The following is a 17635-nucleotide window of genomic DNA, read 5'->3' as shown; positions in this document are numbered from 1 at the left end:
GTTGTTGAGTGATAAGTTCTGTTTGCTTATAGAGTTCTTCAATTTGTCTATCACGCCTCAGATTTTGGGCTTCTGCGGGAGGAATTGCCATAGGAAGACTTCAGAAAGGATTAGAAGAATCAGTAGAATGACAAGACAAACCAAGGATAACCTGGTTTGCTTTGATACCAGTTGATACGTGTGAGATAGGTTAAAAGATATGAGGACTTTAGAACATAGAAGAATGAATATGACTTGGATAAAGTTGCCACCACCAAGCCTAACAATCTGATTGAATCTAGGATAAAGTACTTAAACACTACCAAGATTAATCAAATTGGCGAAAGAAGATGTTATTAGTGATAAAGCAGCAGCACCACACTAAAAACAGCCAACTATCGACTCCTTTTTAGAGTAAAACACTCGAGAAAAAGCTTCACATGCTGTTGTATACTTAAAAACTGCTGAAAACTACAACTGGGAAGCCTTAATATATAGGCTGGATATTAGAGTAGTTCCCAAAGCAAACATTAAAAACTTACTTGGGAAGATATAATAATACTTGAAAATTAAAGAAAAACATTAATAGATAATTAATACGCATTAGTAGGTTCATTGACTGTAAACTTAGATGGGTTTTGGTCTGACTTATGGGTTGTTGGGTTGCCATGTGATCAGGTTCTTCCCTCCAATAGCTTTAAACCCAAATACTCCCTCTGTATCAAAATCTGACCCGTTGCAAGTTTGGGTCATTAAATGGGCATGTCTTAGACTAACAGAATACTCAGATGCACCCGCATGAGCATCGCCCCCCGTTCCTATACAATTATGTAGAAACACGTCGGATCGTTCAAATCGTGATCTAAACAACTACAAACGTGCGGAATCCGATTGTAATTGTCTTTGAGGATTCTGAATAAACATGAACATATATGCACGAATTGAACAAAGAACAAGAGATATAAAACGAATTCCTTTATTATTCAGTCATCTCGATTACAATACAATGATAAATCCGTATAGAAAACATCTCAATGATTACGGATTACAATCAAAGAGACGACAACAATAATGAATTACATGGGCGAACACGGTGTATAAATCTCTACACCGATCCTATGAATAGCTTTCTGACTAGTCTAAAACAATTAACCCTAAACAATAACCTAAGTCGTCTATATATAGGCTGCGAAGTGGGCTGGACTTCAAGCACTTTCGTGGGCTTTGGATCTCTTCACACGAACTGCTACTTCGTGCTGACGTCATCGCGAAGTGATGATGACGTCATCACGACCTTGAAGACATCTTTTCTTCTTCATAATCAGCCCATAGAATTGCATTGCGACGGACAACAAAAGCCTCTCAGAAATTGCTTCTACAAATTACATCCGCCCCTGTATATTGATCAAGAGATATTGTTTTGTGACCTAACTTGAACGAAAAGGGTATTCTATGAGATGGAAATTGAAAACTATATTCTAACATACATTTTGTAAACAAGTGATTGTATGATGATGAGCAACGAATATTCGTCATTCTGCTAAAGATGATTTATTGAACTCTTACTTCATAAAAAAACTTTTATGAATGTTAGTAGATAGACCGTAGATGAATGTATGTAAAGTAAATAGATGATAGATGATAAAATTTGAAAAGTAAGCGCATCAAACTATAAATAGTAAGACTATTAGGAGTGAGGCTCCTTTGGGGCTCCTCACATGGGGGCGACTTCCGTCATATGGCGGGCCTTCCCAAAAGAGATGCCTCTCCTTTTTCTTGGAGTGGGACTTCTCTTTGGGGAGCTCCTTCAATTTTTTTATTTTTTTTGTTTTTGTTTTTATAAATATAAATATAAGTAATATATATAAATAATATATATAAAATAAAAGACATACATTATACTAATTTATATAAAAAATAACATAATTTTATTCCAAACATCACACAACACAACTAAACAGTTATTCCAAACATTACAACTACACGATTCCTACATTACAACTAAACGATTAAATTCGTTTAAACTTCAAATTGCTTTGAACCAATTCCCACTCCTCCATGTGATGAAAACTGTTTCGACATAGCTTCGTGTACTCGGCCATAGTTCTTTCAACCATTGCACCATGTTCATCGTCGTGACCTTCGTTCAAACGGTTGAATATCATATCGAATACGTGAATGTAGAGGAATAGTTGGGTCACTCTCGACCAGAACGTATGTTCCCTTAGTTACCGCACAAAGGGTCGCCTGACACCTCGACCCAAGCTTGTGTCAAACTTATTTCTTCAGACCGAGTTCAAGTCATTTGATTATAGAGAGGAAAAATGAAACAATTTGTAAAACATAGAGAGAAAAGATGGAAGATATAAGTATAAAAATGAGGAAGCAGTGAGGAGTATTTATAGGGGGTAAATTAAAATTAAAAAAAAAATAGTAAACGACTAGTTTACTAGGTGTAACGGTCGAATTTTTTGGAAAACAACACAATTTGGGTGGCGAAATACCTCCGCTACCAACCTTTTTAATGCACTTGCAGCCCCTCAGGGCAATGTGCCGGGCGACACTCAGGCGACATGGGGCGGCGTCAGGCTAAGGGAGCCTCACTCCGAACAGTCTAACAATAAATAATCGTATTGAATATCAGCCGGATAAAGAACCATACCGAAAATATAAATGATAAGCCATGTAAGATCCTTTATGACAAACTGCGTGTCTGGATTGTCGGTTTGAAATAAGAGTATGAGAATAGGTATGATATATAATGTATGATGTATTTGATTTTGTAAATAAGAAATTAAATCCATAGATTTGGGCATATGTCAAACCCAAGTAGTACGACAGGTTTACCCCTAAGAGCAAGGACCTTGATTTGCTTGAATGGTCCAGCGAAAGTTGATGTCATGTCCAAGTTAACCAAAGTAAAACGAAGTCCATACTCAGCAACAATAATCTTTATTATATGCCATTAGCCGTTTAGCATCCACAAAATAATGACAAACACCTCCAACCTAGTATACCGTATACCAATGCTTTGAGGACCAGTGTACGTGAATGACTTACAAAGGAAAGAAACTGGTGACGGAAAGCAACAATAGAAAAAAATTGACTAGAAGAAAACACGCGACATGTATAGAGGAAACAGAAGCAATGAATCTCACCCACCAACCATCAACGGCCATGGATTTCTATTGTTAAAATATGGGGAAATATCAAATTAAAAAAAGATTTCATCGACATCCGAAACAAGATGTTTCATTGTTACTTCATTATATATAAATCCAAATATCAATCTCAACGACAATGAAAAGAATGCTAGACCGTGTACATGGGAGTTCCAGATTAAACAACCATATTAGTTAATGATAAAAGACGACGACATACTATAGAAGAAATTAATCTGCTTCTTACTGCCAAATGCTGAACATTAAGAAATACATCTAATCCTCTTCTTCCATGAGAGACTGGAGTAGTGTAGTGCAACCAGACATGATGTCGTCCTTCATGAATCCCATAGCATTGGCAAAACGATTGTCCGAGACAATTCCATTGTAGCTGGTAAGAACCACACGGGCACGGTCACGTCCTGGGTCCGCTGTCTTGCAACCACCCATTGGGCTGCTTACAAGAACCACATCACATGTCTCATCACCATGGTCTTCATTAATATTAATGTAGTAAGTTCCTGTTGAGTCAGTGGTTCCATCTTTGGTATACAGGACTTTCTGTTGCTTGTCCTTGCATTCCACTCTTACCATAGCACCTACCCACCAAAAAACAATGACAGAGTCAGTAAATGATAAGTTTTAAACAGGCACCGAGGATAGTTGATACTCCAGAAAGATATGCAACATATAACAAAAGCTTCAAATCCATTAGTTTTAGCACATACATTCAAAAATAAAACCATCTTACACATAAGATCCAAAAACATAGGTAAGGGAGCAAATATGATTTAGCAAGACAAAGGTGTTCACTATTCAATGTGTACTATCACCTCTTTTTCTAGTTATGAGCAGAGTTGGGTTTCTATATGTAATTTGGCATGCAAAAAGCATATTCGCGAATAAGAAACAAAGCTACTTGTGAAACATTGTTCAAACAATAGCATCAGTCTTTGAAAGATTTTCATTTCTTACGTTGCCCACATAGAAAACTATTGTGATCTAGAACCTTTTTTGCATAATGATTATACAACAGATTACAAGTTATTGTGTTTGACCATTATGAGCTTAGAAAAAACACAAACCAATATTTGGATTTATCCGAGAGGTATCACATGAATCACAAACCAATATTTGGATTTATCCGAGAAGTATCACATAAATCACAAACTCCAGACTAAAAGCTAAAGATTCCGTATAACTATAACAAATATGCAAAGACAATTTCGGGTACATCGCCTAGTCGTTTCAGATGATTTGGTAATGCTCCACAATGCATATCAGATATAGATTTCATGATCCATATACATGCACAAACACAGATGACTCATATAGTAATCATTCAAATTTACAGGTGAATCCTTGATGGCGTATAATGTATCTGAATGTATAATAAAGAAAATTTAATGAATCTATGGCAGTCAACATTTAATATACTTATGAACATCCCAAGTTCCCAACCACTTGAACAAACGTTAGTTTGTGGCATAAATATTGATATAGACTTATATAATATAATAATATAATTCAACAATATAAAAGCTCCGGCGTATTGTAAAATATGAAAAATATGTTCAAAAACTTCATAAATCTAATACTTAACCGATCTCAATATCTAAAAAAGAACATTCTCTGGGACTGTTATGAAAAATATGGCTACTAGATCCATATCCATCCACCAATAGAATCTCCTCGAAACTTAGATCTACTCACAAATTTGTATACAGATCTAATGAATTAGATATAGGATGATGTAATGGCGGCGCAGTGGTAGCGGTAGCGCGATGACGGTGGTGATGGTAGCGGCGACAAGTAGTGTAGGTTATTCATGTAATGTGGTTTTAATATTGTGGAATGTTGAATGTTGAAAGTTGAAAATGAGAAAACGAAAATGATTAATCCTCCTAAAACTATATCAAGAATGCTTGTAGATTCACATAATAAAAAAATGCTTTACAAAATCTAAGTAAATTTATCTTTAACTAAATATATATTTTTTTTATATATATAACTGCTCTTACAACTTCAGATCTACTACAAAATCAACATTTATTTACAGATCAAAAGCAATCCTCTACAAATAACATACAAAACTATACAGACATATATATGTATAGAAATTGAATAGAAAATATGTATATACCAGGAATGTAAGTAGTAGCGGAAGTTTCAAAACCGGCACGGCAAGTATCACAGTAAACTCTTCCTTGTAAGACGAACGGATGCGACATCGGACGTCCGGCGCTAATCAACGCCGGTAACACTACTAAGCACAATGCTAACATCATAACGGATTTCGCCATAACTGTGTGTAAATGTGTTTTGTGTGTTTTTGAGTGTGTGTCAAAAAAGAGAAGCGGTGAGTTTTATGAAGAAAGAATAAAGATGAAGATATACACGGGTTTGTGTTAATGTGCGCTGGCTGGGGTCACATGGGATTCTTGTGAAATGATTTATGTGTGGCGGTGGAAGTATTGATTGGGGTGATTGACGCGATTTAATGCGCGTGGGTATCACGGATGGTAAAGGATGGCTGGATGGGTGGGTTTGTTTGAGAGTGCGAGTGGGATAAGGAGTTCGCCGAATTATTTGGCATTATGCCCGCTGTAAAATGCTGTTTTATGAATAATTAACATTCCCTTTTACCCGTAATTCTTTCCGTAAATGACGGTAACTGGTTTGGACAGGGACAACTTTGCCATGGTAAAATTGAAAAAAATCGGATTTGACTATTTGGGTGTGTGTTTGTGAGCAAAGAGAATTAGACAAGTGATGAGTCTGATTTAAAACGGATTATGATGTAAATGGGTTTTTACCACTAACTAATTTAGGTGGATTTAGCTTCCTAACGTTGTATAGTAGGGATCAATCACATTTTCTAATTTCCGATCCCTCCTCAAATCGTCTCGGTCTAGGTATTGAAAAATTGGTACCGAGCTACATATGGACTAGAACCGGTATTCATCCTAGGCAATTTTATGCGATCATTACCGGTTCATGTAAGTCTCATGTCCATTACTAATATGCCTTTTGGGATTATGAAATGACCGTATATTGATTTTGGTTGAACGTTGATAACAAAGACATGTAACATATTAGCGAGTATAAATAAAGATGAAAATCAATAGTACCGGTAAGTATTACTACATAAAAACACCAGAAACTATCAATTTTTTTCACGGTGTGTAAAACAAAAATCCGCTCGTTGTCACAATCACAAACCATATACCGCCAGTCGTCCACGAGTCTCACATAATGGTGTGGACTTATGGCCAGTTCAAAAACCAGCCAAAAACGGGTGTTTTTACTGATTATTGTGAGTGGTCAAAGACCACAAACAATCTGAAGAACCAATTAATCATTATACGTATAGTAACTCGTTTGCAAAATGATACAAGTTGGAATATGGAATGGTTTAAGTGGTTATCGATTCATTGTAGTCATTGCAAAATCCATTCCTAGTTATAATGTGGTATCCGTCGACATTTAACTTTCTTTGTTTATAAGTAACTGCTCAGTGCCGCCTTCTGCGGGTTTTGAGCCCCAATACCTCGACGGTGTATGGGGGAGGTTAAGATGTAGGCAGACCTTACCTCTACCTAAGTAGAAAGGCTGCTTCCAGTTTCTACCTAAATGGTAGAAAAGGTCCTCCAACCTTTGCATGGGATAAGGATCGAACCCATAATCTCTGTCTCCAGAGGCAAGGGTGTTTACCACTGATCCAATCATGCTGTTTTCTTTGTTAATATCAACAATATCCAATACCGTCACAAGTTAATAAGATATGTGAAAGATAAGATAGAGATAGTTTTATCTTTATACAATGAGACCGGTTCAGTATTTACCTTTGTGGTTTAATATGTGAACTTAAGTCTTACTCAGAAGTATTTGTGTATTATTAATTGAATGAATGTGTCTTTCTTAATAAACACGAGATACATTATTTGGTCCAATACTTATTTACATCAAAACTACATTTTATTGATTTCAGAGTTCACACAGGAACTATGTTACTACTCGTATTTCTTGAGGCCAAAAATTATGATATACGTACGACTGGCCAAAATTTTCAAAGGAAGATTGACTTATGGTAAATACGTCAAAGAAATATCAAAAGAACCAAAATGCCATTACCCAATGCATTGATTTAAGAGCTATCATTATTTAGTTGAAGTATTTGCTAATTAAATTCACAATAATCATCATATTTAGTTAAAATCTATTTCTGTTCCAAGAGTGTTTAATAGTGATGATGTAACAGTGTGGCTGGGTATACAATGGAAAGGTAAATTCAGTAAATAATTAGCTAGCAGGATATGGAGGGATAATGGAAACAAGGTTGAATGAAATAAATTGATATGGTTCTCACATTCTATTCCTAAGCATTCATTTGTAGAAGTTCAGAAAGGACTCATGACTCGAGATAAGCTTATAAAACCGAATCTTGGAAAGCAGATCGATGTACACTTTGCAGGAAAATCATTGAGTCGCATGATCCTTGTTCTTATTACTCCTTTTAGGTATGGAATGAATTTAAGGTTAGAAACATACAGATTAAGAGCGTTATTATAAGGATTCTATTTGATGCAGTTGTCTATTATGTTTGGCGGGAAACGGATACTAGATTGTTTCAGGGTGTTATACTCAAACTACTTTGGAGCTTAGGTAGGTAATTATTGAGAAAATAAAACTAAAAACTGTAGGATTTATGCTGATTGCTATCACTGATGTTTATCATGCTACTAGACGTACTCTAGGGAATCAAATTTAAAGTCCAATAACGAAAAGGTTACAAAAGTCAAGAAGAGTTCTGAAGTTGTGATAATATTGGTTCAGTATGTTTCTTTATTGTAAATCTTGATATATAGACTCACAAGCTGTGATTTTTCTCAAAGGGCTTCAAACTCTACAACATTCTTCAATGTACAGACTCACAAGTTTGACATCAACTGTCGACTTACCATAAATAGAAAAACTATCTCTTACATGCTTTTGGTTTTACACTCCAAAATTCTTCTTGGTTATATCATGTTATTGGCATTTTAAGTAATGACCGTCCATATATGTACCTATAATTTTAAACCGATTCCTAGAGTGTTGATCTATAACTCTACATTGGCTTGGTTTGCTGTACTTGATCATACCTCTTGAACAATCTTTGGAGAACAAGTGAGAACAGCATCAGCTACTGTGAGGAAAATCTTATCTTCGCCAATCATATTAGGGAAACCGGATGCATATAGCTTGTCTAACACTAGTTGACCAGGGTTTGCAAGAATAAGCTGCAAAACCAAGATAGATTTTTGTATGTCAGATTTCCTTGCTAGTAGTATAAACTTTAGGGCCGCGCAGTTTTGAGTCAATAATCTGAGAATGGATCAATTTGAGGTAATGTTTTGTAAGGTGAAACTGGCTTGTAATGAGCCGCCCTAAAGGAAGAGTCAGAAGCTAAATACTAGAATTTGAAAGTTTGGTTAGGAATCAGTCGCTTTTAGCACAAACACAAAACCATATGCATGCAGATAATCTAAATCTATGAATAAAGTAATGTAAGGCTTTAAGGCAGCTTTCATCTCATTATACCCATTTGACGTATCCCATATTAGCCAACTTTTAACCGTATGACATAAAACACTACTTAAATCAATCAGTCATAATAAACTGGGTCAAAAGACCATCCGTAGTTCAACCATACAAAGACCATCACTTACCTGAATATCTCTCTTAGCCAGACTACTATACAACTCTTCAAATGCATTTATTCCACTAGTATCAATGTCGGTAACAGCTGCAAAGACAAAAAAAATCAATATAGTGAGAAAAACGTGAATGATGTAAAAGGCAAATGATGTCTTGAGATGCAATGAAAACACAAATTCCTTACGTGACATCTCAATGATCAAAAATTGAACTCTCTGTTGACAAGTTGCTCTTAAATGATCTTCTTCCTCAGTTAGCCATCTCAATATTCTGCAAAATGGAACACCTTTTATATCTATGCAATCCAATCATCAACGATATATATAAAATTAAGAAAACTTGTAGGACATTCACTAGGTGCTTGATATGCATTTCGAATGTGATTTGAGATCATTAGAATAAAATTATAGCTAGATGTTTCCACATACAAGATGTACTATTAAATCTTGATTATGCAAGGGATATCATGACCGCAAAAAAATAATAATAATAAATAAATTATTGCAAGACGTTTCGTAAAATGAGAGTAGAACATTCATAAATTTTGTTAGAATGAAGATATATAGGTAGTTTAATGTATTATTAGATAAATACTAAATCAAGATGTACTATCAAATCTTGATTAATTATTCAAGGAACTAGTTAATCAACCCGGGTTCAACCCGGACATCTTAATTAAAATTTTAAAATCATTAAAAAAATATATATATGTAATGTTTGTTATTGATACATTATAACTTGATATAAAACTAAAAATTCAACTAACACAATAATTATATAGTTAATAAATCAACAAACACAATAATAATTTATAAAATAAAAGTAACTTGCATAAAATAGATAAAAAAGACATTTTATTTGTAACATTATATAAGAGAGATTTTTTTTTTTATTTTCAATAAAAATTATTAATACTTTTATTAAACATGTAAGGACCTATTTCTATATTTTTCATTTGACATCATAAATAAATAAAAAACTTTTTAAGGTAAAATATAAGTTTGACAAATCAAAAACTTTCTAAAAATATTTGTAGAAAACAATCTTGTTTTACTTATTATAGAGATATTATGACCACAATAGTATTTACTATGTCTCCTTTCCTTTCTTAGGTTATTTTTTCATTTCCTTTTATTTTCTTCGGACCGAAGAATATAACTTTCTTTACTTTCTCTTCTTTAATTTTTCCTCTCAACTCAAGAATGCCTTTTACGGATATAGTTTATTTTCCTTCTCTACTCTACCCATTTATTTTCTTCTTTTTCTTTTTATATTAAATTCAATAATGCAACTATATTGTCCAAGTTGTTTTTCTCTTTCCTTTCATTTCTTTCTAACTCGAGATTGTAACTTTAGTTTACTTTCTTTTCTTTTCTTTAATTTTTCCTTCAACTAAAGAATGCCTTTTATTGATATAATTTTTTTTCCTTCTCTTTCCATTCCATTCCTTTCCCTTTCTTTTCATTTTATATTACATTCAAAAATGTTGTGTAATGTTCAAGTAAAATCAGAGCAAGTTTGTGTCTCTCCAGACTTTGAAAACTCATTATAGCAATGATGAACTACAAAACTAAAAGCCAAAAGCAAAAAAAGTAATACCTTTCTTTAGTGTAGTTAGAATTAGAGAAGTAGATAGCAGAATCGACTCTAACTATTAAAACCCCGGGAACTTTTGTTGCCTCGGGATATTGTTGGATGTTCCTATAAACACTTGTCATTGGAATTCTTCCCAAAATAGCAGTTCGTGGCCTTGTAACTTGAAGAAGGATCTTAGCAAAAGATATTGAGACCTAGGAATCAACACAAATTAAAGGCAAAATTAAAGGTGGCAATTGTAATTCATTTATACAAAAAATGGGCTGATTTGGTTTTACTTTTTCTCCACATGGGTGGAATTAAAAAAAATATATACAATGGAAATGGGTCAGAAGTTGTTCTAAGTGTAATAAAATATCGCAAAATGCCACCCAAATTATCTTACTTAAAACACACACAAAGAGTATTTGTAGGTCATCACAACTCAAATTGGTCCTTTTCAATGAACATTATAAGAGTGAACATTTCAAGAAGTAATAAGATGGTCCATATCTTACAGCAATTAGAAGACCGATTTCAACTGACGCAAATACCACCCCAAAGAAGGCTCCCATACAAGCAACAAAGTCGAACTTGTCAATCTTCCAGATTAAAATTGCTGCTTCATAGTCGATCAAACCGATAACAGCAGATATAATGATGGAAGACAGAATTGCATTTGGGGTGTATTCGAAAAGAGGTGTCAAGAACTTTAAAGTTAGAAAAACGACCAACGACATCACTATATTAGACACTGCTGTTTGACAACCTGCCATATAGTTTACAGCTGATCGCGAAAATGAACCTGCAGACAAATAAAAAAATTATAGTAACTAGTAGACTACTCACTAGACATAGTACTTTAGGAATAATCTTGATAAAAAAATGTTGTTTTCTTTGAAACTTTTTACCTGTTGCGACATAGCATGACGTCATTGAACCTACAACGTTCATGGTTCCCAATGCTATCATTTCTTTATTTCCATCGACTTGGTAGTCCTTCATTGAAGCAAAGGTTCTTCCGATGGCAACAGCCTCCTGATGTATCAAGCAAAAGTGGTCAGATGGTGTGTTTTTAGCAAGGAAAAATAATTTCCAACCTAAGAGGCACCATTTTAAAATATAGAAAAGGCTAAGAGATAAGGTAATAATGGTCAAATTGGTAAAATATTCAAAAGTTAAAGTAAAGGCTATAACTGAAAAAATGGATTAAAGCCCCCACAAAAGTTTACAAACAGAAAAATGGAAGAACAGAGGTCTGTTCAACCCAAGCCCATCTGACACATACTATAAGTTATTTTGACCCGCCCATTTGATGTATTAAGCATGCGATATGAATTTGATGCATTGATATGCACCTACCGTTAATGCTATCATACCAGCGACAATACCAATCCTAAAACCTTTTAAAAGATTTTCACCCGAAAAGTAAATCTCATTTACGGATGGAGGGTTAATTCCTTTCTCTATATGTTTCACCTATAGGAAAAAGATATGTGAATAGTCAATTTCCATCAAATAAGAATATGTATAGGGTGATAGAAGGAAAGCAAATGTACTTACAATTGCAACACCTTCCTTATCAGCATGAGAGACATACACAAAAACAGTAGACAAGATAACGGAGGTTAAAGGCGCGATTGCAGACACCCAAAAGAGCTTCTTATTCTTCTTCCCCTGTTTAACATAAACAACAGAGTTACTAACATGCAGAAATATTTGGGTTCTAGTTGAAGTTATAATGTCATATATGCTTACGAGGTACTTAGCAGATAAAAGAAAAGCTAAAAAACTTGCTCCTATCACGATTGTCTGCCAGTTCCACTGCAATATTCACAAAACAATTATTCATATGGGCTGAAGTGCTTAACAAAGTACAATGAGAGTATGCAGAGCTGATTTTTTCAACCCATCTATTTGTGAATGGGTTGATTTGGGGTTGCGTTATAACTGTGACCGGTGAAATGGTAAAAGCAAAAGATTTAGCTAAAAAGGAAATGTGTCAGAATTTGGAGAAAGTGCATAACGTCTTTTTCATAATCATATTTGACAGACCTATATATATTCTCTTTCTTTATGAAAATGGGACTAAAATTGTTTTTTGTGACCCATTTAAATCTGACATGTTGACCAGACTACCTATGCATGTGTGAGGACAGAAAAAGCTCACCCCATGATCAATGGAGCCAAAGACGGACTTCATCACCGAAATAATATCAGTTTTCTTCGTGAAATGTTTGATGCCAAGAAAACCCTTCAATTGTTGAAGGGCAATAGTGATTGCAGCTCCACCCATGAAACCGACGACAGCAGCATGGGATAGGAAGTCAATTAGGAACCCCAATCTGGATCAAGGAGGCCAAAATAAACAACTTTAGTTAATTAAATTACACCAAGCAATCAACAGATATTATGTTGATCATCAATACGAGGCAACTTTGACCTGTTTGTTTATGTATTTATAATGGTCTAATATTGAATTATCATTTTTATCTGATGATAAAACACAAAAAATAAACCGTGCGAGTTACAATTCGTTTAAAGTGTACTTTCATCATATAGTCTCCTAGAACGTTTTAAAAATAATAAACTGGTATAGTACTATCAGTCAAACCATTTAACATATTTAATTATTTTTAATAATAAATGAACAAAAAGTGTATGTGACCCACCCCTTCCAACCCGTACAATAACCACCAATTTCAACCCCAACAAATTTTGACATGTTAGCGAACCTTCATATTTACCCCCTGCCACTGGTTTACCTGAGAACTCCAAGAGTAGCTTGGGTGATCCCTGCAAAAAATGTAGCGGTAAATGCAAGCCTACGATACTCATGAGCATTATCCACCGGATCATACTCATTCTGAAGAAGTGTCCCCAACAAAAGAGACACCACTGCAACTGGTCCAATGGCTATATCTCGTGAACTACCCATAAATGCATATATCAACGGCGGCACAAAACTCGAGTCTACACAAACAGGAAAATCCAAATTTATTATAACTAAATTACGCTAGATGAATCCTGAATGAACTTATCCAATAAGTACCAACATAAAACTTACATAGTCCGTACTGCGGAGGTAAAAATGCAAGTTTTGAATAGCCAATGTCCTGTAATGATATGCATGTTCAAATAGGTAAGTTATTAAGATTCATTATTTTACCTATTAGAACCCATTTACTATTAAATGGGTCGGTTCAGGTTATAATTTCTATCTGATAATAGATATAGCAAATGAGATTAGCTTTAAAAAAATAGGACGCCTAAGTCCAAAGCGTTTAGGGGCAATGCAGCTCCTTTCAACTCATACAAAAACAATATCTATTTAGGTCGTTCCAGCCCGTCCAACCCATTTTGCCACCTTTAGTATTTTCATTATCAATTTCAGAAAGTAATAACCTACCTGTGGAATGCAAAGACTTGCAATGGTGAGCCCTGCAATAAGGTCTCCTCTAAACTTTCTGAGATTATAACTTCTACCCCATTCTAGAATTGGGAATATCGCTTGAAGTCCAAGCACAACCTGTCTAGATTTGGGCTGATCTTTGAATGGGCGCAAAGGATCATCAGAGAAGAACGTTTCTTTCAGCGTCATTTTGAATTCTTTCAAGAGATCTTGTTTTGGTGGAATTCCAACCTTATGAATGTACGGCACGTTGTGTCTTTGACTCTCTGAGGAAAAAAAGGTCCTCGTCTCCATTTCTTTAGTTTCGATAACCTTGCGTTCATAAGCCATAGAAGAAAACACTTATCTACTCACCTGTATTTCAGCAAAAATGATGATTTTCAACTAAAAACTCTAAATTCAAAATATCTTCTATTTTTTGAAGCCAAAACTCAAGTTACTTAACAAGAAAGATGGAACGGGTCAAAGTAGGAACTTTATTAATAATGCAAGTTATATTCTTTTGGGCCAAATGCACATAACACAAAAATCAAAGTATAAAAGAATTATATACAAGAAAAGAGGGTAAATCAGAAATGTTGAATATAAGATATTCTTTTGGGCCAAAATGCATATCTCAAGAAATCAAAGTATTTTACATACATATAGGCCAAAGGTAAAAAGGCTAATAACGAAAGCATAAGATATCATTTAGTCTTCCGTGCAAAAATGGATATTGCATGAAGATCAAAGGATTAAGAAGATATGTACCCAAGTGAAGCAGACTACAATTTTCTTAAAGTTTACCGATGCAAAATCTTGTTTGCAGTGAAATGAAATTGGGGAGCCGTACGCTTAAATAAGGCACTTACTAGAGTATGTGGATTATAAATAATAAAAGTCCAAACTTGGTTTCTCAGCAGATTCCCAAGTAAAAAGGTGATGACATGATTAAGCTTTTGACTACACTAACCCAATTTTGAATTTGCCAGTTGCATTTGGAACTTTTTGGCCAAACAGTTCTATTTACAGACTAAAAACAAATAGATTTTTAACATTAGAAGAAAGTGAACGCTACAAAGAATTTTTTAATGTGACAATTGGACAAGTGTTCGTGTGTTCTGCAATAGAATGACATATGTTTACGGCATATTTTATCATTATTGGATGAGTGGCATCAGTTTAAAGAACTAATATCCAATGTACTCCTTTTTCTTCTTCTTTTGATTATTCCTTTGTATCACAACCATTAAAAGTTGTTACATAACTTCATATGTCATATAAGGGTGAATCCGCTTTCCCATGGAAAATGACAATCTGAAAAGTATATTAATTCATCTTTGATTTGCATGAAAAGTGAAGATAAAATTTAATTTCCATAACTCCAACTTAATTAGTTTCTGTTGCAGTCAGCAAGCTATACTCTAAATATCTTTAGTATTACTTTGTCCAAAATATATAGAAGGAATAAAGAAAACGATGCAAAGTAAAATATTGATCTGAAAGATGCTTGTAATTACCGTGCAACATGTTCATACATAATCTACCAGCATTTCGCATGAAATTGACACGAGTGAAGTTGAGGCAAAGATGAATTCTTACCTATTTAATTTCCTCCATTATACGTATGCTGTCTTGAATACCATTGATATGGATTAACCAGATGCACCTGCAAAATCAAAAGCCAAAAGGGGTCCCCCACAACTTAAAATCATGCATTTTCATTAATAGAAGCACCCTTTTACAGTTTGTAGAATCACATTCAGTAGATTAAAGGGAGTATTACAGCTTGTAGAATCACAAAATCAGTAGATTAAAGTTACATTTTGTAAATGATTTTACATATATCTAGATAATTGGTTTTCTTACACTAATTGTCCTTAGATATCCAATAATCCTAATCACTTTTACAGTTGTACCCAAGTCCTTAAAGCTAACCAAAATCAATCTTGAAGCACATCATATCAAAACATCATCTTTGTCAACAAAACTAGAGTTGACTATATATGGCTTTAATATTTCCATATCCTTAATGTTTCTCATAATTCAGTCTTAGAATTTATATAAGATCAATTCTAGAAACCTTTTTCATATCCCACCATAGTTATCATAATCATGTTGATTTAGTTACACATTCTTTACCAAATTCACTTAAAAACAAAAAGTCAAAAGTAGTAATAAATTAAGCATAATAGCCTCATATCATCACATGATTAGAAGCCAAGAAAATTAAAACTCTAAATCAAATTACAATCTTGCCTTTTCCATAACACATTTGATGGCTCATGTATAACTTTAACAAATCGAACTGCATACGTGTCAACACATGGCTTATTTCTACTACCCTCCTCCCCCCAACCCACCCACTATGCATTTTTTTTCATCCAAACAATTGGCCCTTAGTCACTATCAACCGGTTTAACGATCAACATGGAAGAGATGAACACATAACTCAATCAAGCACTAATACTACTCGCAAATAGGTCAAAATAGACTCATACAACACCTGACCACGAGCCCACACCGTTACACCACTGCATGGGACTAATACCACTCTTGGTGTGACGTTCGTGGTTCCAACGACCACAAACTAACAATATTATTATTATTTTTTAATCTCAAACATAGGTTGTTACTTAAATAAATAATAGGTCCAGACTAATAGTTGATTTACGATGGATTGAAGGTATTTCATAGAATTAATACACATCCAGGGCTAATGGTAAATTGGTAATGGTAACTAGTGGCAGTCTGAGTGGTCTAAAAAGGAATCAAACAAATAAAGAGTATATATATCACTTATAAATAAACAATCATAAACACTTTACATAAATTTATACTAAATAAACAATTAAAAACAAAAAACACATTACCAATTTCCAGAAACACCTCCAAACCTGTCCAAATACAATGTACCTTTAAAAGAACAAAATATTTGGTAACTTTTTTCACAAATGGGTAAAAGCTATATGAACCCTTGATAATGCTTCAAATAGAGTTCTATATATATATAATATATACAGTGTATTTATATCTTTATCACACACACACTGCTATGACTTTCCCACCACCAAAAGTTGGAGCTGATAAATTATAGTAATAATAGGTTTGATTAATATTTGCATGCGAAGTTTTTTGTATAGGCAGAAACGTGTGCAGATTTATTTGCACCACTGCTTTATTATAAAAGAAGGTCAAATGTTAAATAGTCAATTGGGTTGGCTCCCATGAAACCTGAGAGAAACATGGAAAGATATATATGTATAATGTATTGGGACGTGAAATAAGCCGGATTCGATTTGACAAAATTCATTGAATTCGAGACTGGTTGATGTTTGTGATTTTGCTATTAAACGTGTGTGTGTGTTTGGTCAAGAGGCAAACTTTTACAATTTTGATGCCAATATGTACTCGGATTTATTTTAATACAAGATGAATACACGGTTCAACTCGGGCCACTTAAATAAAAAGTTAAAACCAAAAAATATTAGACTTATGTATGTAATTTAGAAGAGTTTTATGTATGTCTGGTTTAACTCTATTTGCTTCTTTGGTTTGGTGGGAGGGGTATAGGGGAGTTCTTACACATACCGCTCGTAATTGTTGAATCCTTGCTTGGTTGTATGCACATAGACATGTTTAATAGGTTTAAATGTCCTTTTTACTATGTATTGTTCATTTTGCGCTAAAGCGTGTTACATGGTGTCTGCTATTCTTCTCTAATTGTAATGTAGTCAGACGATATTCAGGCGACAGGTATGGTTACTAAACTTTTTACACTCTATCTTTTGCCTTTTTTTGGCCTAGATCCTTTTGGAAACAACCTCTC

At 34.2% G+C, this 17635-nt stretch overlaps 2 protein-coding genes across 4 annotated transcripts; both read right to left on the bottom strand.

The window, feature by feature from the left end:
• Nucleotides 1-3215: 3215 nt before the first annotated feature.
• Nucleotides 3216-5540, bottom strand: LOC122607943 (pollen-specific protein C13-like). Its single transcript, XM_043781025.1, has 2 exons — nt 5284-5540; nt 3216-3739 (listed from the first exon to the last, which is right to left on the bottom strand). Exons 1-2 carry the CDS (start codon nt 5441-5443, stop codon nt 3417-3419), a joined length of 483 nt encoding a protein of 160 aa, XP_043636960.1. The 5' UTR covers nt 5444-5540; the 3' UTR covers nt 3216-3416.
• A 2416-nt stretch (nt 5541-7956) lies between these two features.
• Nucleotides 7957-16968, bottom strand: LOC122607839 (sulfate transporter 1.3-like). 3 transcript variants are annotated; one of them, XM_043780897.1, is made up of 15 exons: nt 16680-16968; nt 15409-15475; nt 13825-14181; nt 13483-13531; nt 13181-13388; nt 12586-12760; nt 12174-12239; nt 11979-12092; nt 11778-11894; nt 11327-11453; nt 10934-11220; nt 10440-10630; nt 9025-9110; nt 8852-8928; nt 7957-8422 (listed from the first exon to the last, which is right to left on the bottom strand). In XM_043780897.1, exons 3-15 carry the CDS (start codon nt 14155-14157, stop codon nt 8279-8281), a joined length of 1974 nt encoding a protein of 657 aa, XP_043636832.1. In that variant the 5' UTR covers nt 14158-14181; nt 15409-15475; nt 16680-16968; the 3' UTR covers nt 7957-8278. The 3 variants fall into 3 exon arrangements, with proteins under 3 accessions (XP_043636832.1, XP_043636833.1, XP_043636834.1); XM_043780898.1 differs by having other exon boundaries at nt 16723-16968; XM_043780899.1 differs by lacking the exons at nt 15409-15475; nt 16680-16968 and adding an exon at nt 14578-14653.
• Nucleotides 16969-17635: the final 667 nt, after the last annotated feature.

This window comes from Erigeron canadensis, chromosome 7 (assembly GCF_010389155.1).
Source record: "Erigeron canadensis isolate Cc75 chromosome 7, C_canadensis_v1, whole genome shotgun sequence".
Taxonomy (NCBI): Eukaryota; Viridiplantae; Streptophyta; class Magnoliopsida; order Asterales; family Asteraceae; genus Erigeron; species Erigeron canadensis.
Note: the sequence above shows the minus strand (reverse complement) of the source record. Positions and strands in the feature narration are given on the sequence as shown.